Source organism: Bactrocera tryoni, chromosome 5, assembly GCF_016617805.1.
Source record: "Bactrocera tryoni isolate S06 chromosome 5, CSIRO_BtryS06_freeze2, whole genome shotgun sequence".
In the NCBI taxonomy this organism is placed as follows: Eukaryota; Metazoa; Arthropoda; class Insecta; order Diptera; family Tephritidae; genus Bactrocera; species Bactrocera tryoni.
In genome coordinates, this window is record NC_052503.1 from 34,644,417 (window position 1) to 34,669,467 (window position 25,051).

The 25,051-nt window shown below is 35.7% G+C and overlaps 1 protein-coding gene across 1 annotated transcript in view; it reads right to left on the reverse strand.

The window, feature by feature from the left end:
• Nucleotides 1-2,499: 2,499 nt before the first annotated feature.
• The window catches only part of LOC120777308 (calcium-binding protein E63-1), a 123,975-nt gene continuing 101,423 nt past the window's right edge, over nt 2,500-25,051 (reverse strand). The window contains exons 3-5 of the mRNA XM_040108547.1: nt 10,161-10,317; nt 7,690-7,838; nt 2,500-2,995 (exon numbers count right to left, since the gene is read on the reverse strand). Coding sequence (XP_039964481.1) covers nt 2,973-2,995; nt 7,690-7,838; nt 10,161-10,317 — 329 coding nt within the window. The 3' untranslated portion in view covers nt 2,500-2,972. The remainder of the gene's footprint in view (nt 2,996-7,689; nt 7,839-10,160; nt 10,318-25,051) is intronic.

Consider the following 25,051-nt stretch of genomic DNA (forward strand, 5'->3'; position numbering starts at 1 on the left):
AGCCGTTCACCAGATCGTCTTTATATAGGCGAACTAGTTTCTTAGTTTTTTCGATATCGATCTGAAACTTTGCTTACGTCCTTTTCTTCCCAAGAGACTGCTCTACGGATCTCAAGTTCTTGCATGAAAAACTTGACAAGGCACCTTCACGATCAAAATCAAGATTTTTCTTTATCACTTTTTGGTATGGCCTTCAGCGAATTTTGTTTTATATCTTTCACCCACCGAAAATGGATTCCAGGAGCGGTAATTTCAGTTTGCAAAAATCACACGGAGCTAAATCTGGTGAATATGATGGTTGATCGATGGTATTCATTACGTTTTTGGCTTTAAGTTCGGTCACAATCGTGACTCGATACGATGGCGCATTATCATCGTGTAGAATCCATGAATTGTTCTTCCACAATTACAGGCGGATTCAACGGATGTTTTCACGCAAACCCCTCAGTACGGCCAATTAGAACTCCTCTCATGAGGAAACCACGAATATAGAAGAAACAATGAGCTTCACCTTGCTTTTTGAGCGGCTTTGACGTGCTTTTTTGGTTTCGGCTCCTTTTTTTCCCTCCATTCCGGTAATTGTGTCATCGACAGTTATAATGGTCTCCATGAATGTAGGATCGGAATTCGTACTATTTTTGAAAAAAAAAATCAGCTTTATCGGGACGAGTCCAGCAAGAACGAGTTTCATACCTAAAAAATCTACAGAACAGAAACAGATGTCGAACTCTCTTGCCATATCTCTGCCACTTGCATCACGATTTTAAAGCACTGTATCCTTCACTTTTTTTAAATTTTCATTAGTTGAAGAGGCTGAAGGAGGCATGTCTTCAACGATCATTCGACCGTCTTTTATGGCTTTGTATTCGTAAGCTTGTGTTTTTGAGAAAATTGGATCACCGTAAGTTTTTTCTGAAATTCGCAATGATTCCGATCCTGTAATTTGGTTAAGAATACAAAATTTTAGACAAATTCTTTCCTCTATATTTTTATTTATTGTAAAAATTGCAACGCACTTGCAACTTGTTGACATACAAAATACATTTTTTTGAAATATCATTTACCCGGGGAGTTAAAATTAAAATTTCCTGGTGCTTTTTTGTCACAATATATGTATGTAGCTGAGCTATCGCACAATCGTGAGTCCACTTCAATACAGTTGCAGCAGTGGAGTTCCGCTGGCGAAACTGCTTCGTAGGAGATGAAGACTGTTCTATTGGCCGGAAATGCGTTTTTCTGGGACTCACAAGATGTGATCTACATCGACTTAAACTCTGTCATTTGGAAAAAAAGTTTTTAAATAAAAATACCCTTCTACCATGAAAACACATCGACTCAAATATTTGCAGTTCCACAGCCAAATTGGTCGGACCAGGTTTCGCTTTGCTACCCTATTCACCGGGAGAATGGTCTGGCTCCGTGCGAGTACGTTTTGTTTTGAAATATTTCTAGAAGGTGAATAGGTGGTTTCGAATATTTCTATGTCTTTTATAGGCTAAGTACTTTGTGGCAAATTAAGATTTCAATGACTTGTTCTCTTTGTAGTTTCGTTCGAGTATGGTATGTCAAAAGAAAAACACTCTAATAAATAAATTGATCTGTTGGTTTATAATCAACAATTAATTTTATTTATCTTTTTATTTATTCAAATAACTTTACAAAATATTCTTTTCTTTTTTTAATTTCTATGCCATTTCCAAAATACATAACATATTTGTATGTATGTATGGATTAAGTATGTTTATGCTTGTATATTTATTTGTATGCATATAATTAAGTTTGTTTCGAACAAAGCTAAGTAATAATGCACATATTAGATAACATACGAATACGTATGTATACATATAACTTGTATGTATGTATGTACACATATGCATATACATACACACACACATGTGAGTTATAGAGCTTTATAAAACGGATAATTAAGAATAGTAAGAGTTTTAAAATTTAATTCAGGTGTTCTTTTTTGTTTTTTTTTTTTTGGTTTTGTGGTAAGACAATATGGAAAATTTAAGTTTTTTAGTTTTTATTGTAAATATTAATTAATTTTGTTGCAAATTGCGTTACATTTTGTTGCATATATATTTCTTATTTATTTTAGCTTGCATCGGTACATAAATCATCATCTGAACAGCTTTTTGTTTTTGTTTTCAAATAAACATTTTTTAGCTCTCACATAGCTGAATTTTGAAACATTTATTTTGCAGCACCCTTAACACAAAAATTTATCACTCTCGCGCTCAGACTTATACGAATTATTTTGTTTTTCTATATTTCTTACGAATCTGTAAAATTCCATGCAATTAATTTAGGCTTTATAATTGAATAATTTCATTACTTTTTAAATTGTTATATTTTAATTAAATTTCATATTCATAATTTTATAAGAAAATGTCAAAATCTTAAGTTCTTTACAAAACGCTTCTATTCACTTTCACATTACTGTACTGTTTTTATTACAATTAAAAATTAACTTAAACTAACTATAGGTATGTATATGTGTTTATCATTGTTTGTGTGTTGGTGTTTTTTTTGTATGTGTGAAACTATACATAAATAAATTTAATGCTTTAAATTAACAACCTATTAACTAAAATGTTAATCTTTTGTGACTTTCGTGGTCCCCTTCCAACAGCCATACCTACATATACATACATATGCATGTGTTATATGTATGAGTGTGTTTGTTGTTGCACCACCCTCCCGCTGCTGCTTAGCTTGCTTCTGATCCAGCAGATAAACGCTGACAAACTTACAAAATTATGTTTTTATTTAGTTTTTGTTTTTGTCAAGAAGAGTTCGATATTAAACATATTTCTGCTTAGTACTTATGTAACTTGAGTATGCTGCACTGTTGTAAATATATATGTATATGTGTGTATATAAACTGTTGCATATATTTGTTGTTGACATTGTAGTTGCTTCGCTAATATTTGTAAGTATGCTCAGTTTTATGGATGTTCATCACTTTAAAGTAAAAGTCTCGTAAATTCTGCAAGAAAAGAGAATAAAAAATCATATTTAGAAATTTGTACATATATGTACATATGTATGTATAAAAAGAAAATGGCAAAAGTTAGTGGAAAACTATAAGGAGTGATCCATTTTGATGTTCCCTACTTTCTTAAAGAAAAAACACAGAAACTTCAAATTTAATGGAGAATTTTTTATTAATATTCTCTTTTCATTATCTTTCTCTCAAATGTTGGCCACAGCTACGTCTCAGATGGTTCATCCGTTCAGTTCAATTTTCGTTGACTTGTTCGAGCATTTCGACTGGTAACTGGCGAATGGCGCGCGTGATGTTTTGCTTCAAGACCTGAATCGAAGCAGGATGGTTCACATAGACTTTATACTTTACATATCCCCACAGGAAAAAGTCTAACGGTGTGATATCACACGATCTTCATGTCGATTGGACTGGCCCAAAACGTAAAATTATCAGCTCTCCGAAGTGTACTCTAATGAGTGATGCGTTGTATGGGAAACGGCGCCGTCTTGTTGAAACCAAATGTCGACGAGAACACGTGCTTCAATTTCAGTCATCAAATAGTCGATTATCATAGCGCGGTCGCCCTTGACGGTTACGTTTTCACTTGTATCATTCTTGAAGAAATATGGACCTTAGATTCTAACCTTTCTTCAAACCACACCAAACCCTTATTTTTTTGGATAAAATGGCAGCTCTTGTATCTCTTCAGGTTACTTTTCGTCCCAAATGCGGCAAGTTTGCTTGCTTACATACCCATTGAGCCAGAAACGGGCCTCATCGCTGAACAAAACTTGCCTCGAAGTCATCGGATCTTCTTGGATCTTTTCATGAGACCATAGAGCGAAGCGATATCACTTGGGAAGGTCGAGCGGCTTTAGTTCTTCAAGAGAAGTTTTTTATGTTTCGTCCAAAATTACTGGCACAGGCGAGGCCTTTTTTGTCGCTTTTCGAGATCGCATTCAACGTGAACAATTTTCGATATGTTTCTTATGCTAGTTTATATTCTTAAAGTATTTATAAATACTATATGTACGAGTATATCCGTAATATTTAAAAAGCGATTGACACAATAGTTTTTTTAGATTTTTTAGAGGCTATCACTCAAGAAGTTCTCCTTTAAACTTGTAGATCCCAAATTAAAACATAAAAGCTTATTATTTCGGAAATCAGAAAACCTTACCGGCTATAATTACAGTCAAGAGCAAGATCACGTCAAGTGGACCCCAATTGTCCATTTGATAACAAAAATTAAATCCATTTATATTTTTTTCAAGTGGATGCATTTAGAAACTTATTCACCAAACTATTTTTGAAAATTTTAATTTTAACTATAATTTTTTTTAATTGAAAATTATAGGCACTTTTATAAAAAAAATTGTTTTTAAATCAACCGTTAAAGATAAATTAGTGAAATTTTCAGGATTTGATGGAAAATATTTTTTAAAGTAATTTTTGAATTTTTTTTTTAAATATCATAATGAAATTTTATGTTAACAACTAAAAATTGTGACTTCTCATTAAAAGTATGAAGTTTCGCTTTATCTGTTACATGCGTTATTTAACTAAGTTTAAGAGAACTTTATTTACTGGACTGCGAGAAGATATAGAAGGATGTAAAAGTGAGATCAAATACCAAGTAGTGGTATTTAAACTATAGAGGTTTTCAAGGTAAAGTTATGTACCCAATTTGTTTAAAATTTGCCTGTTGTTTCCTAACTAAGAAGTCTAATCAACTTTAACGGACGGTAAAAGCAATAGCGAAAACAATATTTGGATTATTATATCCTGAAAAGGATATACATATTAAGTTTACTCTATAAAATAAATGATCGGCGGAACGAGCTGAATCGATTTAGTCGTCTGCGTGTCCGTCAGATAGTATATACGAGAACTATTCCCTCATTTAGTAAGATATCAATTACAAATTTTGCTCACGTCCTTTTTTCTCTAAGAAGCTGATCATTTGTCGGAATAGCCGTATACCTGCCGTACAAACCGAATTATCGGAATCAGATTGACAAATTAGAAAACGTGTAAAGATTTAACGAAACCATGCAAATGAAATAAATAAAAAATGCAGATAACTAAAGGCACTTAATTTTAGAAATAAGTCTTATTTCATAGATTGGAAAAGTTATCTGATTGGTATACATATGTACATATGCCGGATGAAACATACTTCGAAATACCAAAAAAAGGATTGTTAAAATTTTGTGATTAATCACTTCTCAGTTCCTTAATATTACAGATATGGCAATTGAGTTGAAAAGGAGTGAACTAGAAACGAATTTTAAAGAGAATAGAAAGGACTAAGAAAATGTGCAAGTCAAATAGAGCTTTTCATTACGCCCCAAAGAGTTTTATACAAACGAAAGAGCATACATGAGCATAGGAATGTTTATAACATGTATTTAGGGTTAGTAACCTCTCTAGCGCCATCCGTCAACGTTTGACAGCATGCAACACTCAAAGCTAGGGTCACATGTCATTCAACCGTTCATCAAAAGGCGACATTAAATTGTTTTACTTCAAATCAGTAGTATTATGCTGATTTGTGTAGATGTGTAAATGTGTCTGCCCGTGCACTTGTCGCTGTTTGTTTTAAGAATTCTCATCAACACATTACCGTCATATGTACGTAAGCGTCTGCTTGCAGAAGGCTCTTATTTTTAGAAAGCAAGTGTCAGTGCCGTCTGTACACTGTTATGTTTGTACATATTTACTAAAGACGCCGGTCGGTTCGTTAACTTCATAATTTGTGCAATAATAATTAGCACAAATTGTATCGCTCTGGAATAAGCAAAAATCTTAAAAATAGAAAAGAGAGGATCGCGAAATGAGTGTGTGAAAGTGAAAGTTTATATTGAGATGTTGCTATTACTTTTTAATGGTACGAACTTGTATTTTAAAACAGTTTTTTATTGTAGAAAAGGATATATGTATATGTATGTATATATATGTAAACTATATGTTTTAATTAAGTCACACAATATTATTATAAGAGTAGGCATCTCAAAAAACCGCGTGGGTCATATCCTTAACGAGATATTGTGATTGAGAAAGCAATTAGTATACATGGGTGGGTGCCATGTTTGTTCTTTCCAGAAAACAAGTAAAAACGTGAGACCACTGCATCCGCCGTTAAAACCGCCAACTATCGATGAAACATGGAACCACTAGTATAGACCAGAGTCCAAGGCTTTACAGTTCATACCTCCGCCGTTGCCTTGTCCAAATTAGACGAATTAGGCTACGAACTTCTGCCCAACGTATTAACCAGATTTTTCGAAGTGTGACTGCTTTTTTATTTAAAGTTGAAAAAGTCGCTTCACAGACCGAAATTTGAGTCAAATGAGGATCTCATCGCCGCCACGGAGGGTTATGTGATAGACCTTTAGACGGTTAAAAATAGCTTGAACATCACTAGCTTAAGTGTATTGAATCAAAAGGAGGCTATACTGAGAAATAATTGATTAAGACTTTCTTTATGCTCGCTAATTGTAGAAAAATAATTATTGTTAGTATAACAGTCTCCTTCCATTAGTTGTAATGATTCAAGTTGCGGAAAAACTTACACTTTGATAAAATTTAAGGAGTTGTATCCACTCGTGAACTTCAAAAAATGGATTTTTTGCTATCGAATGTAATGAAACTTGGAACACACGTTCTTGGCATGCAAGGCGAAATTATATTGTATTACAAAAAGTGGCCGTGGCTTCTAAAATCTCTAAAACGTTTAATGTGCACATCTCCCAACCCATTTAAGGTATAATAAATAAATTCTCTGAGGGCAAATTTGTTTGGGTCCCTAACCTTACTAAATTAGTCAGGTTCGGATTAAAACTCCTCGCACTCTCCATATAACAGTTTTTTTAATGTATTGAAAATGTGTTAAATCAATATCTAAAGGCGTCAGAGGCATTCGATTTTAGCCCAGGTTGGCGCAAGAGGGCTTTATAGGACCCGGTGTCAACTTTGGACGCCCACATTCAGGCGAAAATGCATATCTCGTGACCTACTCGAACGATTTCAACCAAATTCTGTAGCTAATATTATCCTGTCTTTTCTACATTACAGTGCAAAAATTGGCGATATCAGATAAAAACCATGCCTACTTCACATATAACTAACACATTTTTAAATTCCATCTTATTCTTTCACTATCCAGTTTACAAATCAAGAGCCAATTACATTGATTGGATAAAACTTTGCACGAATAGTGATTTCTGGTATCCTCACTTATTTATATATGTAAATAAATTTGCATTTACATATGTTTGAGAATATTTATATCATTTATGCTAAGCCCCAACATTGCAAGGGTGGCATAACCTTGAATAATAACGCGAAAATGTTGTTACAACTTTTCAGATTAAAATCTTAAGAGTTTATTCAATAAACACATATTATAATTACATATATGTATATATGCAAATATATACACAAACGCATATATATCTATATAATTGTTATTTTATGCATATGCGCACGTTTGTTTCTGTGTGTTCGTGCTGTAGCGATGTGCGTCATAGTCGACCTTTGTCGTGTTTAGGTTAATGCACTGTAAAATTACTGCTTGCAACTTTTTAGCGCAAATATTGCATTTCACATACACATACACGTGCAACTCTGTATGTGGTTAGATACAGCATTCTTTGTGTGTTTGTGTGAAGAAGTGTGCTAAATTGACCTACCTTCGTAATTAATTCGGCCGTCTTGATCCAAATCGGCTATGGCCAATAATTGTGTGAGTTGCGTTTCTGAGAGGGGTTCTCCAATCATTTCCATGGCGGTTTGCAGCTCGTCGCGGGTAATGAAGCCGTTGCCGTCACGATCAAATACTCTGTGAAAAATAAATAAAATGAAGTTAAATTTATATGTAAGTTAAGTCTGTTATTTTAATAATAAGAGTATCTGGCTCACAACTTCTACATAACAATCGATTTTAAGCTCAAATTCAGATGCTATATTTCTGCACTCATAATACAATATGTCTGAATTGTATCTAAGGGTTTTTGGTTAAGACTCTATGTCATAGAGGTTGCTGAAAGACAGTTGCATAAAATTAACAATACTGACGGAAACCTTAATATTTGCATTATAAACAGGGAAAATATGGCTCAATTTCTTTGCCGACGGTAGACGAAAATTTATTTTATTTAATAATAAAATATTTAAAGAATGTTGACGAGTTCACAGTTCTTGGCCGGGTCCATTCTTTTTACGTAACATAGACCAGATTGGCGAGGGAATTTTCCACCAGCGGGTGTGACGATAAGAATTTTAATTTTAATGCACAAGATGTCTTACGTTTTCTGTAAAGGCTTTGTCTTTTTTTTTTACAATATTCCCTGTCACCAGTCATGAGTTGAGTGGGTGCCCAACAGGAAGTAGTTTCGACTACAAGGTCTGAGCGGAGACTATATTCTGCTGCCACGGGGAGAAGTAAAACTTTGGAGCACGCTGTAATTTCGGTCAGCTCACTTGGAGATTCGTGGTGATAATGGCTTAAACCCAAAATGCAGGCAGCACTGTCCTTGTGTTAGTTCAATGTGAAGTTGCATTGCGGGTAGGAGCCGAACTTAAAGTACGGCAGGGAGTTAAGATGGACCTCGAAACAATTGGCATTCATGCTTGCACTGTTTAGGGCTGTGCTCTTCAGCACCGTGGTGTTAGGCCGTCGACGGTAGGTAACCACGTTAAAGTCAACGAACGTTGTTGTTGAGGGCAACGTGGGAAGGGTGTAGACTCTTAAGAAGCTTATAGGATTTACTTCGGCCCTAAGTATGTGTTTCACACAATGCTAAGTAATCTCAAGTTCGTCAAATAGTTTTTGAGATATGATATTACATTCAAAAGTGGCTCATTCCAATCCTTAAAGAGCTGTGAGCGATATACGACGAAATTGACATAGTTCAACCAATTAAGAGACAGCGGCTATACTGGCTAAGTTATGTCATCCGAATGGATGAAAACACTCCAGCTCTGAAAGTATTTGTTGCAGTACTCGCTGAGGTAAGCAGAGGAAGAGGAGGACTTCCTAGACCTAGATGGAGAAGGACCTGGCTAAACTTGAAATCTGCAATTGTCGCCAAACAGCGAAAAAGAAGAAAGATTGACGCGCTGACTCAGCTATAACCGCGTAAGCGATGTTTACGCCAATAAAGAAACAGTTATCGCGCCGATATAAGGTGTAAACAATATCATTTTATGGGAGGTGGGTGTGGTCATTACCTGATTTCCTTTAATTACTCATTGTTATCAGAAACGAAGTGCGTACTCTTGCTGATATAGCTCCCCTTATTTATAAGATAAATTCGTAGCCATTTTTTAAATATTTTAAAAGCAGAAAGTGATTAATAACACTATCGCACCTTTTGAGTTCTGAGTTATAGTTATTAGTTTTAAAATTTACTTTAATTTCTCGACTTTAAATTTAATTAAATGCTAGATATTTGTATGTATGTATATGTTATGTAGTAAAAATTCCATAATTCACAGTTCGAAATATTATGAATTAAGGTTTTACTTCACGTACAGAAACGTGACAGGCCACCGGAAGTTGCAATTTATTGCCAAACCATAGCTAAACAAAAGAAACGGAAATATCTCTGTGTACAATACATTACACTGGCTTACTTATAGTGTATTTTAAGCCGGTTCTTTTGCCTGGACTTGCATAGCGGTTGCAAAACTGAAAAATGTCTGCTCGTGACAGCAAGGGAGTGAAATGACGTCAGTCAGAACACATTTGCGGTTTAGTGCCGAGCATTTATGGTGACTCTAGGTATAAAGACCAACCATAATAAATTCAAACTAAAGCAGTTTAATACTTGTAGACCAAGTTTGAGTACATACATATATACATATATGGCATATATATGTATGCAATACTATATCTATATATTTTGTTCTGTTTAACTGTTCGTTAAAGCTTATATAGGAATAAGCAGCGCTTTAATATTGCCACTTATAGCAGAAGCCATACACCTGATACACCAAACCTATAGTCCTTATTTATTATTGGCTCGCCTTTAATTAATACTAAGCTCGGGCGAGTTTCTAAGAATCGATATAAAAGAGAGATGGCAGAGTTTGTTGCATTTATGTACTCCTACATATAGATACCGTAAGTACATAGTATATTTGTATTCACTTGACTCACCTAAATGCGGCGATTAAATCTTCGGTGACATCATCGTTCTCCTCTGGTTTGCTTGCATTCTCTTCTTGCTGTTGTTGTTGCTGCTGCTGTTCATCACGTAACGCCTGAATGCGTCCCACCCATTGCAGGAATTCGGCCTCGTTGATTAACCCATTTCCTGCAAATGAAATTAAACAAGATGAAATTGATTAGAATTAATTGAAGAGCACTTTATACAGGTAATTAAAGAAATATGCAATTATCTATGAAATATTTGCTTTATCGATAATTGTAGGTAAGAGTTTTAAGATTCTTCTATTAAAAATTCTGGTTATAAGTTACTAGTTTACGGGCTAGTTTGCGGACGGGCATACAGACGGACATGGCTAATCGACTCAGTTCATCATGCTAACCATTTATCGTTCTAGACCCTATAAAATAGCCGTAGCTGAGAGTGTACACATGCTCGATTCGGCGCCATTCGCAGAAAATTTCACTGACGTATGGAACGAGTTGGCGCATTTTACGTCGAGATCTTAATTTGAAAGTGTACAAAATACAGCTTGTGCTAGAATTGAAGATGATCGACCTTCTCAAGTGACATCGCCTCGCTCTATGAGCTCTCGTGAAGTTCTAATATGATATGACTTCCTCGAGCCAAAATTTGTTCAGCAATGAGGCCCATTTCTGGCTCAATGGGTATGTAAACAAGCAAAATTTGCGGATTTGGGACGAAGACCAAACTGAAAAGATTCAAGAGTTGCCATTTCCTTCAGAAAAAATAAGGCTTTGGTGTGATTTGTGGGCCGGTGGAATCATCGGTCCATATTTCTACAAAAATTATGCAGGTGAGATCGTAACCTTCAATGGCGACCATTATTGCGCCATGTAAACTGACTATTTGATATCTGAAATTGAAGCTTGTGATCTCGGCGACATAAGGTTTCAACAAGACGTCGCCACTTCCCACACATCACATCAATCAATGAATTTGTGAAGAAGAAGAATTTGAGAGAACACTTCAGTGAGCAGATAATTTGTCGTTTCGGGCTACCAAGATCGTGTGATATCACAACGTTATACTAAATTCTTCACTATATCACTCTTTTATATAATTTCGATATCATGTTCTAGTTCATATTCTTTAAATAAAATCCTTAATTCTTTCGCTTAATCCCAACTTTAGCGCTTATGGAACAATACGTAAATACTCGTAGTTTCTAGTTGCTTAAATAGCGCGTTGACAACCACGCATATTTGTGGCTATTAAAAACACTTTTCCGCACAAGTTTTTCCTCATCTTTTAGTCATTAAATCATTATGAAACTGAGCACTCACTCAACGTCAGAACAAGAGCGCCGTTGTTTTCTGAATACTATGAGACCAGCTTAGCAGTAATGGATACAATTGCAACAACAGGAACTAAATATAATGACAAAACTATAGTATGGCAGCACAAAAAGTAGTTCATACAATGCATATACTGTGTATATATATATAGAAATACATAAATACATAATAATGGTATATACAAAAGCTGTGTCATATACGAGTATGCAGGCGAGAGTATATGAGTTTCTTCAGTGTCTGGAAAAAACAGCAGAAATATGAAAGCAGAAAGAGGATAAGGAAGAAACACCATTCAAATGTTGCCCTATGAAATCAAAGAAATAGGGGTTTAGAAATATTTTTGAATATGAGTACTATGCTAACATATGAACATATGTCACATAAGTACATATAAGTATAAGGGTTGTAGCGAATTTATTTTGAACAGCAGAGTTAAATATTGGGCAAATGTCGAAAGAAATACATGGATTACGTTTGCTTTCTTTCTTTTTATTCATCTTGAAATCTTTTAAAAGCATCTATGGGTTTTTGGAATGGTCTCGGCTTTTTAATAGAAACTAGTTGAGCTCAAATTATGGTCGGCCTACTGAGCCTACTATTCGCAACACATCCATTATTGAGACCTAGCGTTCATAGACCACGTCCAGCACGCAGTGAAGACAACGCTTCGCTCTATGGGCTTTTTAAAAGTTCCAAGAAGATCCGACGTTTTCGAGCCATTTTTGTTGAGCGATGAGCGATGTAAACCAGGAAAATTACCGCATTTGAGACGAAGAGCAACCTGAAGAGATTCAAGAGCTGCAATTTCATTTAGAAAAAATTACGATTTTGTAGAGTTTGCGAGCCGGTGGCATCATCGGTTCATATTTCTTCATTCATTTATTGAGATAACACTTCGGTGAGTAGATAATTTTACTCTTTGTTCCTGTCGATTGGCCAGAAAGATCGTGTGACTTTTTTCTGTGGCGATATGTAAAGTCTAAAGTCTATGCGGACAATCCCGCTTCAATTCAGGCTTTGGCGTACTAAAACATCAAACGTGTCATTCGCCAGCTACCAGTCGAAATGCTCGAACGAGTCATCGAACATTGGACTCAACGGATGGACCATCTGAGACGTAGCCCAGGACAGAATTTGAAAGTAATAATCCTCAAAAAATAAACGCCAAATAATGTTCTTTTGAATGATAATAAAAAAATCCCATTAAATTTGTAGTTTCTGTGCTTTTTGTTTGAAAAAATTATAAATCTTTTTTTGTTTACGAATGGAAGTGGAAATTATTATTTGATGGATTTTGGTTTAAAGGGTCAGAAGGGTAATCCGGCCTGTTTTTTTGACATTTTTTTTTCCATAGAAATTTTTTCGGAAGTTTTTGATGTCATCTGTCGGAGAAATGGCTGGGTGAATGAGATGCGTTTCTTCACTGGCGGACACGATTTTTCATGTTTGTATCATCTGAAACACAAAAACCCAATTTATTCTTAAAAAAAACGTGAAAGGTTAACGTCACTACTAGAATCATGAAAAAATTTCGATAAATAAAAAAGTAATTGACGTATTTTTTTTAATATTTCCCATGCTTTTTTACATAAATTTTGTCATAACATTGTCAATAAATTATAAAAACGATAGAGACGATAGCCAGGCGTTTTGTAACCATTTAAAAAAAAATTTAGCAAATCGGTTGAGTAGTTTCGACCGGAATCAGTTTAAAAAGTGTGTTTTGAGAAAAACGCGTTTAATGTTTGAGGTCCTGGTGTGTACTGTATCAGGTGTGCACTCCGAGCGGTCCGAACGTCGAGTGGTATTATTATTTTTGGGCCTTTTTGGAAACCTTCCAATGGTAAAATGGGTTTCTACATTAATTTTAAGGGTATAAGAGAACAGAAAATGCAAAAAAAAGAAAAAAATTTTGAAAAAAGTTTACCCTACTGACCCCTTAAAATCATTGCATGACAAAGATCAACGCTAAGAACCATATGCGTTTCCTAATAATATCCATCAACAAATCGGTGGTACCCTAAAATTGGTACATATGATAATATCAACACTATTATTTTCTTTCTAATTCGATTTAAGTACATATGTTGTAGACCTCGTATGCATACAGTTATTTGCTAAACGCTTATAAACTAGTGGGTGTGTCGCAACTTGTTAGAAATGCTTGTATAATAAGTGCTGCAGCAACAATGGAACTGCTGCTGATGAGAACGTTATGTTGGCGGCACTAAGAAATTTAGGAAAGAGTGAAGGTCCACGGGTGGCTTAGTAGCAGTAAAGCAGTTTGTTATAAGTGCCGGAAATGGCAAAAGAGCTTGGTTGAATTGCATGCAACGCTTAGATCCAGCTATTGTTGTAGGCGGCTCAAAAACATTACAAATTGTGTGTATATATGCGTCAATGTAAGCATGTACATTCGTATTTGAAGTGGTTTTGAATGGGAATTTTAAGAAATGAAATTGTTGCGAAAAGCACAAAGCACAAAGTTGCGCACAAATTTAGACAAAAGGCGAGAAAGCACTGGAAATTTGCAAAATAAAAGTACAACAAAAATGTAATATTGAAACAAAGGCAAGCCGTATTGTTAAGTAATAAAATGTATCACACACACATACATACAGCCAAGTATATCCGGGTGCATTTAGCGAGTAAGTCCACCTTAATCTGCATTGCACTTTGAGGTTATTTGCTGTGCCTTTAATGCCTTTTATGTCGTTATTATTGTTACAGATATTTGTATTTGTGTTATTTTGGCGTATGCAACTGCAAATTACTGTTCACTGGTTAGCTGGCATTGACCTTGAGTACAATGTCGTTGTGGCAATAATTGTCAGTTGCAGCAAGAGCGTTCACGGTTTGCTAAAGAAGCGTAACACATGACTTTCTCGAAGTGCAACAAAAGTCTGTTTTCGATGCAGCGCTGTAAGGAATTGAATTTATATGTGCAAGTGTTTTGGGGCACCATGTGGTATGAGTGACTTTATGGAGGTTTATTTGCAGTTTTAATCACTCTAAACTCATGAACAAGGTTATTTTAAAATCACTGATATAAGTAGTTACTAACTTATTATTCTATAATATATTTGTATTTATGAGATGACTTGAACCCAAAGCGTGAAAAGACGCATCAATCAGTGATTTTATGACGCCTATATATTTCCTTTGGATTCTTTTCAACAGGATCTCAAAAGAATACTTGTATGAAAAGGACTTCATTAATATGTCGAGACTAAAAACCTAAAAAAAGTGATTTCTAAGCGTAAAGCTTTAATCGATAAATAGCCTTAAACTATCTATAATAACTCATGGCTGGGAAGGGTCAAATATAGTAATTTAGAATTCATAAGCGAAATTTAAGGTTAAAATCATGGATTGCTGGCCGAGTTATTCAAACACGGCGGCGATAAACTGATCAGGAGCATGTATCAGCTTCTTTGTAAACTTCTTTGCATGCCCAACTATTGGAATTTAAGTGTGTTCAGCAAAATCCACAAAAAGGGAGGCACTACATTTTGCGCCTACTACCATCGGATAAGCCTCGTCAACATCTCATATAAGGTTCTATCGAGCGTATTGTGTGAAAAATTAAACCCCACCGAAAACAAACTGATTGGACCTTATCAGTGTGGCTTTAGACCTGGAAAATTGACCAGATATTCACAATTTTGGTAAAGACCCGTGACAAGAGGATCGACACACACCACCTCTTCGTCGATTTCAAAGCTTCTTTTGACTGCACGAAAAGGAGCTACCTTTATGTCGCGATGTCTGAATTTTGGCATCCCCACAAAATTTATACGGCTTTGTAAACTGCCGTTGAGCAACACCAAAATCTCCATCACTATCGGAAAGGACTTCTCCGAACTGTTCGATATCAAACGTGGTTTCAGACAAGGCGACTCCCTAACCTGCGACTTCTTCAATCTATATCCTTGAGAAAATGATTCGAGTAGCTAACAGAACAGAGAAGGTACCATCTTCCATAAGAGTGTACAGATGCTGGCGTACGCCGACGATATTGATGTCATTGACCATAACAACCGCGCCGCGCCGTTAGTTCTGCTTTCTCCAGAATGAATAAGGAAGCAAAGCAAATGGGTCTGGTGGTGAACGAGGACAAGACGAAATATCTCCTGTTAACAAACAAAAGAGCGCGACTAGGCTCCAACGACTGTAAATAGACAGAGTCCGTTTTACGTGAGTTCCTGCCGGCGACGGCCTAACCTCACGGCGCTTTCTATTTCTAGAAGTACGTAGATCAATACAATGCGTTGATCAGAGCCCCAAAGCATAAATGCATTCAGCATTTATACCCTGGTTCCTATTGGTTCGGGTGGATAGGGACACCCTAGCCGCCTTGGTCGGCTACGAGGCCAACCCAAAACCTCTGCCATACTCTGGGTCCGGCACCCGGCCGCAATGCGACTCCACATGGAAAAAAATGCCCTGCCTGCATTTAGGTTTAAACAACAGCCACCACGAATCTCCACAAAGGGCCGAACCCAAAGAGCAGATTGGAGTTACCTCCAAGGGCTAACTGCTCCCCGTTTAGGTCTTTTGTGAAACCTTGTAGCTTTTGCTACTGCCAGTTGAGTCCCCAAAAACTCAATGACTGGTGACATGTGTCGCTTGTTCAACAAATGCCTTATATTATGTGAAATAATATGAAGCTTAAAATATGATTTTAAGCTGGAACTATTCTGACTTAGACCATGCTGACGTTTAAAACAGGCCTGTTTGTCAGACACAGTGCATATGGATTTTAGTCGCCTCTTACGACAGGTATATTCTTCCCCCTGCAAGCCCCTCTAGCCGCAGGGGGGCTGTCAATAGACAGTCATAACTTCGAAGTCGTAGATAATTTTGTCTATCTTGGGACCAGCATTAACACCAACAACAACGTCAACATCAAATTCCACCGCAGGATATCTCAACAGGTGCTACTTCGGACTAAATAGGCAATTGAGAAGTAAAGTCCTCTCTTGACGAACAAAAACAAAACTATATAAGTCACTCATTATTCCCGTCCTGCTGTATGGTGCAGAGGCATGGACGATGACAACAGCTGATGAATTGGTGTTATGAGTTTTCGATAGAAAGGTTCTGCGGAAGATTTATGGTCAAGTATTCGATGCACTACCTGCTGGGGGAAGCAGAGGAAGAGGAAGAGCTCCACTCCGTTGGAAAGACCTGGTGGAGAAGGACCTGGCTTTGCTTAGAATCTCCAATTGGCGCCACCTTGCGAAAAGAAGAAACGACTGGCGCGTAGTTGATAACTCGGCTATAAACGCGTAAGTGGTTTCTACTCCAGTAACGTAAAAAAACAGGGTATGTTAAATACGCCACAAAGTTTGTAACACCCAGGAAAGAATCCGAGGACTCTATATAAATAATCAGGGTGAAAAGCTAAGTCGATTTAGCCCAGTTTGTTCGTTTAACTGTAAGTAAATTCTTGAGCTACTCCAACAGTTTTTGTTATTTTGGATCAAAACGTCCTTTTTTCCTCAAGAAGCTACTTATTTGTTGAACCCGCCAATATTGGAAAAACTATATCATTTAGTTGTATTAAAAACCGATCAAAATCAAAATCCTGTATGGACAACTTTTTCAGCTTTTCGAAATTAGATAATAATCCATTCTCCAAAGATATTGAACGATCAGAATCAAGCTCTTGTAAGAAATCTTTTGTACTTGCGACATGTATTGTAGCTTTGGTCTAACCTAAGCTAATGTTTTTTCTTGTTTTTTTATAATTAACTATATTTTTAGTAGTAAAACTTCTACAGGGAATCATATTTAGTTTAAAATATTAACTGATTTTTAACTCGTTTTAATTCGAGATGTGTAACACACATCAGGACAAGCAATTGATCTTGAAGTCGAAATACAAAAGAAATTTTTTGAAGGTAATTATCATAGATTTGTCATGCTGCCAAGTTTATTATTTATTGAAAGAAGCGCTAACTATGAAACCAAGTGAAAGGCTAAAGCAGAAATTGGCACAGTCATTGCCATTGCCAATGCCGCTTTGACGAGTACAAAATAATGGAAACAAATACCCAAATATATACATATGTATGTATGTGCATACACATTTATAGTAGCACTCACATATACATATATACAAATGTGAAAGTATGTGTAGCCAGACTTATAAGTAAATATATGCACGAGTGCATTATGAAACCGCAAATGTTAGTTGAGTCGTTGTTATCAAGAAAATCTTTGTGGGTGTATCTTGGCGACGTTCAGTTCAAATGTTGCCAAAAAAGTACGTTTGTGCTATTAAGTCAGTAAAAGCGATTGCATGGGCGTAAAATACTGGAAAAAACCAAATGTTTGCCTACGAGCATGGGAATGTATGTACATACATACATATATTTGAATGTATGGATATTTATGGGCAAACCTAGCACACTGCAATTATTGCAAATATGGCGCAGAGGCCTTGAGAATATGAACGCCTTTTTAACGCAATGATGGAAAATATGCCTCTACAAATGTACACATGTATTTTGCTAAATGTCTAAAATACTGAGTATAAGAAATATTGCGAAATTTATATTAGGTGGGTGCCGCAATTCACAAACGAAGGTTCTTCAAACATTTTGTTTTAGTTGATAAAGTAGATGTCTGTCGAAAATGTAAATTTCTACGAAACGCGAAGAAAGTTAAATATAATTTTCCAAACACTGCATGTTGGTTGGTTTGAATGGTTACTCCAGATTTAGTGCAATGATCTTCTTGGTTATTAAGCTTTTGCCGATAATCGATGATATCGCTCTCGTTCTTGGTATTATGCCATAAAGCTGCCACTCAGTAGAGAGCCATCTTTGGACTACAGGTTTTTCACAAAGTCAAAGCTTTGTTCTAAAATAGCAGAGAAAAACATAGTTTAAAAAAGGAAGGCAATAAATCAACTTGAAATCTAGTAGAAACAAATATATTGTCTTTTATAATGTGAAAATAGTAAACTTTGAGAAAAACAAAACATGTTGTATTGAGGATTTCTAAATTGGATGTAAATGAAGAAAACTCATCAGTAATTGTGTACTGTTTTTTCATTGATTTATTACGATCGAAATAAATAGTTGACTGACAGCGAGGATCGGTGATCTCCAGTCAAACTGTTCGCGTCGTTAACAAACAGCTGCCAAATACCATAAACACTTATTGACTTAGAGAGATCAAGCTAGACAAAAACATAAAAAAAGTTTGTAATAATCTAAAAAAAATTAATAGCGGCGGCTTTCGCGCGCAGCTTAAATTCAGTAGTCCGGTTTAAATTTGATCATATGCTATATCTGATATGCAGCGATACAAGTATGAGTCACGCTTTCCAAAATAGATCCAAATTTGTAAATATATTATTTATGACACATTTTCAATGTCCCTTTCACAACTTTTGTTATAAAGTACTTATTTTCATATTTAAGATTTTCCTATTATTACTATATTTGTTGACGCCATAGATCCGCAAGACATACCCTATTGATTTCGTAGAATACTGCCAGGTCAGCGGTTTTTTAACATATATAAATGTGGTCCCATTCCGATTACGTACATGGTCTTGGCAATCATTCATTTATCTGATTTGTTACTCGTACCACATGGATGAAAATCCATACCAAAGTTAAGCTCAGAAACAAATATTAAAAAATCCCAACGATTGAAGATATATCTTAAATTTATTTTAAATTAAGTATTTTATATACAAATTTTTTTTACGCAAGTCAGATTTTTTCTCTTTACGAGTTTACTTATTTACGCTTTGATACCGCTATGTATTGGTGCAAAAGTCAAGCGCTCACATTAACCTCCAATTTTTACGGTCCACAAATTCCAAATGAGTTTGGTTTTGATATTTTTGCTTTGCTGACACCCGGCGTCATTATCCTTTGCCTACTTCCTGACACCGCCATTGGCCTTAACTGCCGGCAAATGTTGCTTTTTGCTAAATTCCTTGTAAACAGCTCTCATATGTAGCCAGCGTAATTGATTACAAATCGTTGCCTACGCGGCGAACTAATTGAACGATTTTTGATGCATATTTAATATGAAATTGATACATGCTAATGCCTGTGTATCGACAAATAAAAGCGTATTTTTGTAGGGGCGCACGAAGCGCATATGTGATGAGCCATTATGCATGCATGCATGTGTGTGAATGGCTGTTTACAGACAACAATAATTAGCGTTAGCGTCAACATGTTGTTTGTAACTACATACATACTTGTATGTATGAGCACTTATACGTACATTAGGGTGGGCAAAATAGCTTTTTAGGCAACGCTAAAATAGTCTTTTCAAGTATAACTCTTAATTATAATGGTAAGGTTCTCCGCCTTACACTCTTCTATTTGTATTCTTATTATTAGACAAAAAATTCAAATCTCTGATGAAAATATTAAACAAGTTAAAGAAATGATGCTTGAAAAAGACAAGTGTTAGTGAGATGGCAAGAGAGCTCGATATTTCTCGCGAGTCCGATCGAACGAATTCGGTGGATATTTTGGGTATGAAACGCGTTCCTGCTCGACTCGTCCCGATAAAGCTGAATTTTCTTCAAAAAGAGTACAGAGTGATACACAGGTCTCTTTGAAAGACATGGTTTTACGAATTTGACATGCAAACAAGTCAACAATCAACGGAATGGAGGGAAAAAACGAGTCAAAGTCGTTCAAAAATCAAGATGATGGTCATTGTTTTTTTCGATATTCGTAGTTTTTTGCATCATGAATTTATTCCGGAGGGACAGACAGTCAATAGAGAGTTCTATTTGTTCGTATTGAGGCGTTTGCGTGAGAATATCCGTCGAAAATAGCCGAAATTATGGAAGAAAAATTCATTGAGCTTAGACGATGATAATGCTCCATCTATGAAACTATTTTTTCGAGTGGTTGGAAGCGACATTTGAATCTGATAAAAGAAAACTGCATGTTTTCCTGCGAAAAAAATATTAAAAATTTTTTTAGCCACCTTAATGCACATATATATATATGTAAATATCAACCGTAATTTGTGCCTGTTATAAGTCATTATCGGCGCACTTATGAACAGCTTGACACACATACAGTTAAACATAGCAGCAAATGGTATTAGGATTGCGCTTCAATGTTTTTATCTTTCGCACTTTGCTAAAAGGCTGAGCTGCCATAAAGTAGCTGCTTTAACTTTCTGCTGATTAAATTTCTACGCTCCCCATCAATTGGGATTGAACATATTGTGATGCATGCTACGCATAATTGATGAACCATTTCTCGTACGATATTGTTTTGTGTTGTACATATATACAAGTATTATACATATATACATACACAACATACTCGGGCGTATAGCATTATAATGAAGCAGATGGAATTATTCGAGTTTATACCTAGTTATTGGTAACTTGATAGACAAGTTGTCGAGCGGAGCATGAAATGCTTTGATAAAAGAATGACAAAGTAACTTAAGTTCCAAGTTGAAACTTCAAAAACATATCTACAAAAGTACATATACATAGAATTTAAGCTAATTGTTTATTGAGATGTCGAAAACACTATATTATTAATTTTGGCAATGTTGGAAATAGTTAAAAAAGCACCTATGCGGACACGCTTGCTTTACTCCACTCGACTAAATGCGATTTCAATGTTGCTCAATATGCATCTATCTTGACCCCAATTTGTAATAAAACCTATTGATAATAAATGCTTGCAAAGGAATTCCGGACATAACTGAACCTATCTTTCTCCATAAAAATTTAAACTTAGTTCAAAACACAGTATTCAACTATATTTTCCAAAACCCTAGAATTATTTTATCGATGACATTTTAAAGCTCTAGAGTGAAGTCCAATAGGCGATAAAAAGTAAAGCAGTTAGGGTAACATGATCTGATTTTCAAGAAAATGCGAAATGTACTGGGATGGCTCCATTTTAAGCAATGCACCCGACATCAAAAGGAATTAGTGCTTGGTCTAAAAATCCAGCATGGCAACCAGAATTCACATGTACAAAAAAGAAGTACAAAGAAAAAAAAAGACACATTGACATCTGCACCTTGAAAGAGAGTAGCTTTTAGATTTCCTTAGTGTGTGGTTAGTTGGGTTACCTTGGGTAAAACAGCCTTTTTACAAAAATTTTTTTCTCATATAAAAAGAGAAATATTTTAACATACACTATTAACAAAGAAATTCTGAAATTTTTGGAAAAAAATTTTAAACTTGGCCATTGCGACGCCACTTCTGGTAACCCCTTGGAAAAAGGATTCGCTCGCGTTCGCAGGATAAGTTTTATATGATCAAGTGAAAAAATATTTGTTTTAATTAAAACCTTAACAAATACTGAAGTTATATTTTAGGGACATATTTTTACAAAGAAAAAAATGAAAATTTCGCGAAATTTTTTTTATTCAAATACCTGTAATCGATAAAAAAATCCTTCGTCCAAATCATTAAGAATTGTATCTCAAAGACCTGTGTAAAAATTCATGAAGATCGGTTAAGTAGTTCTCGAGAATACTTATCATCCAATTTCAAAAACACAGTTTCGAGAAAAACGCGTTTAAAGACGGCACATAGACTAGCTAGCCTCGAGCGCACAAGTTCTCAAAGCTGTATCTCCGAAACTATCCCTCGGATCAACTTGAAAATTTAAGACAATATTCTAAAATATTATAAAGATGTTGTAGAATTTCATAAGACAGTAGAAAAAAATCGGTTTTTTGAAACCCATAAACCAGGCCCGTCCAACATAATTTTGTGAAGGGCCAGGTTTAGCATTTTCATAACCGTAGCGGGCCAAAAAAAAAATAAAATGACCTTCAGTTTTGGTATATTTATTTATAATAAGCAACATCACATAAATCTTAATATATTATTATTAATGTAGCTATGGCCTTAGCATATAAAGATATTCTTATTCTTAAAATCTAATTAATGAGATGTCTGAAATTTTTTCTGTTTGCACAGCGCATCTATGTGAGCTGGAGTTTTAGAAGTGGCTATGCGCAAAATGCCTTTAAGATAACTATCTAATAAAGATGATCTGGTTTTTGATTTGTTAAATTTCATGCGAGAAAACAGCTGCTCGCAAACATATGTACGAACCAAATAAAGAAATATGTTGAATAGTTAGCTTAGTAAGGTTTGGGTATTGACTGGGTGTAATATACTTTTGTAAAATTCAATTAAGTTTGAGGAGGACAATTATTATATGCTGTTTTTAGATGAGAGCTGCTTTGGTAATTCTATTAACTCCAGCTGTAAACTCTGCGCAGCGCCTTCAATTTCAACATCAAATGGATTTTGAAATATGTACTTTCATGCAGGGAGTTTGTGATTTGAAGTCTGCGAATCTGTCGTCAAACACGTTCCTTAATCTTTGTAACATCAACACGTACTTGTCAAAATCCAGGGTATCTTGCTTTTTTGTAAATAAGGTCTCCCAATGAATCAAATGCTATTGTTTAGTAATATCAACCAGGAAAGCCAGATCAGCCAACCACTCCTCATCAGTAAGAAAAGTAATTTCTTGGTCTTTGTTGCCAAGAAAAATCTTTAAGTCGTCCAGCAGGGAATAGAATCGTTTTAGTGTGGCTGCTCTGCTGAGCCAGCGAACGCGACTGAAATATACAATGTCTTCGTGATCTGAACCGACATCAGCCAGAAAAGCCTGGAACTGTCTGTGGTTAAGCCCTCTTGCGCGTATAAAATTAACTGTCTGCACTACTTTATCCATCACGTGTTTCAGGCCTATACAACTGGGATGCCCAAAGGCTATAAGAGATGGCGGGCCGGATGAAGGGCCTATGCGGGCCGGATGGTGGCCCGGGGGCCGTATGTTGGACAGGCCTGCCATAAACCCATGTAACCCCTTAAAGCAGTTAGATTGAATGAGGTGAGTTGAGTAGAAGAAGAAGAAAGTACAGCGTTAACCAATAAAGTTGACGTGATACTTTTGCTTTACTCCATCGGACCTTATATCTTTCTAAATGAGGCAGGAAAATCGTTTCCATCAATAGCTAGCGTTGACGGACTTTTTGCCGGAATTTGGAAATCGACGCGAACGATCCTTATTTCCAATAAAAAGGTGCGCCGCTTTATGTGTCACGTCTGTATTTAGATATAATATAGTACATGCTATTTGGTGACTCGTCAATTTCGAAAAATGGCCCAGCCAAATGGTGGCCATTTGATTCGATTTAAGGCCTTTAGATTATTTATTGTGGGAGTATGTTAAATCAAAGGTGTACGCCAATCAACCAACAACGCACGAGGAGTTCGAAGACAACATTCAGCGCACTATAGCCGATATGCTGCACCGGGCTAGCGAATATTGGCAAACAGCGCCGTGGTGGCTAACCGCTATTTTGTTCAAATCGTCAAATCATAAATGACATAAACTGAATTATCTGACATTATCAGAATAATGAAATAAACATAATCCATTTTCTTTAATCAAATTTGAGTGTTTTATTATATTTTGTTATCGCGTCTTTCTTGTTGATAGATCGTTTGCAATATAGCAAAGGACAGAGCATTTCGTTGAAGAAAATTGTTTTAATTGTTATTTTATGTTTTGTAAATACTTTTACAAGAAAGCAATAACTGGGATAGGCGTACAACCCAGAAGCCTGACTTCAGACGCAAACATCAATCATATGAGTTGCTCTTCGGAAGGTAAAGAGATCTACAAGTAAATCAGGGGTGACCAAAATTTAACCTATAGCGGCACCGCAAATAAACTTGCTTGCTGTGTTTGTTGTAACATATTATATATCTATCGGAGGCAAATGCAGCCAATAATTATTTGCAAGCCAAACGGAGCCAAGTGAGCTCTGGCGTGAATACCTTTGATCAAAATTATTAGCACAATAACACATTAGATTATATCTCATTGAAAATTTCAGGGTTTCATTATGTAACATATGCGCATTCATTTGTATTTAGCGAAATAGTCCATGTCTTTAACAAAATCTCGACTGTGTGTCCTGTAGTCAGTATTCCATTTAGGAAATGTGTTTCCACTCAAATTCATTCACTTTAGTATAAAACAAATGCATATGAGACATATGAATATTCAGTAAGGAAAATCTCTCTGCTTATTTTATTGATGGTCACTGACCGCAATACTCATAACAGCTGCAATGGCATCTTCCACACTTGGTTTTAGCTATATTCCGTCCTTACACTTTGGCTTATGCTGTGCTGATTATACATAAGTACAACGTACCTATTCGCCTTGACAAATCGCCTTTATATATGTATTTATATAATCGCTCTCATATGCATGACCACATTGCAAGCTGTTGACTTTTGGTCCATGCAAATATTTTCATTTAATATAACAAGTCAATTGAGCTGAGCATACTTGAGCTGCTGACACCAAGCTTTGCCACATAAGAATAATACGTGCAGCCCAACTACAGATGAAAAGTGGGATTTGGAAGTAAAACAGAAAGGGAATATTGCACAAGGAGCCAAGAAATCCTTTCATTGCTGCATGCTTGAGCTCTGACGTAGTACTTCAGTTGGCAAGCCATTTATTAACATTAAGCTTCGTCGAGGATTGTGTTTT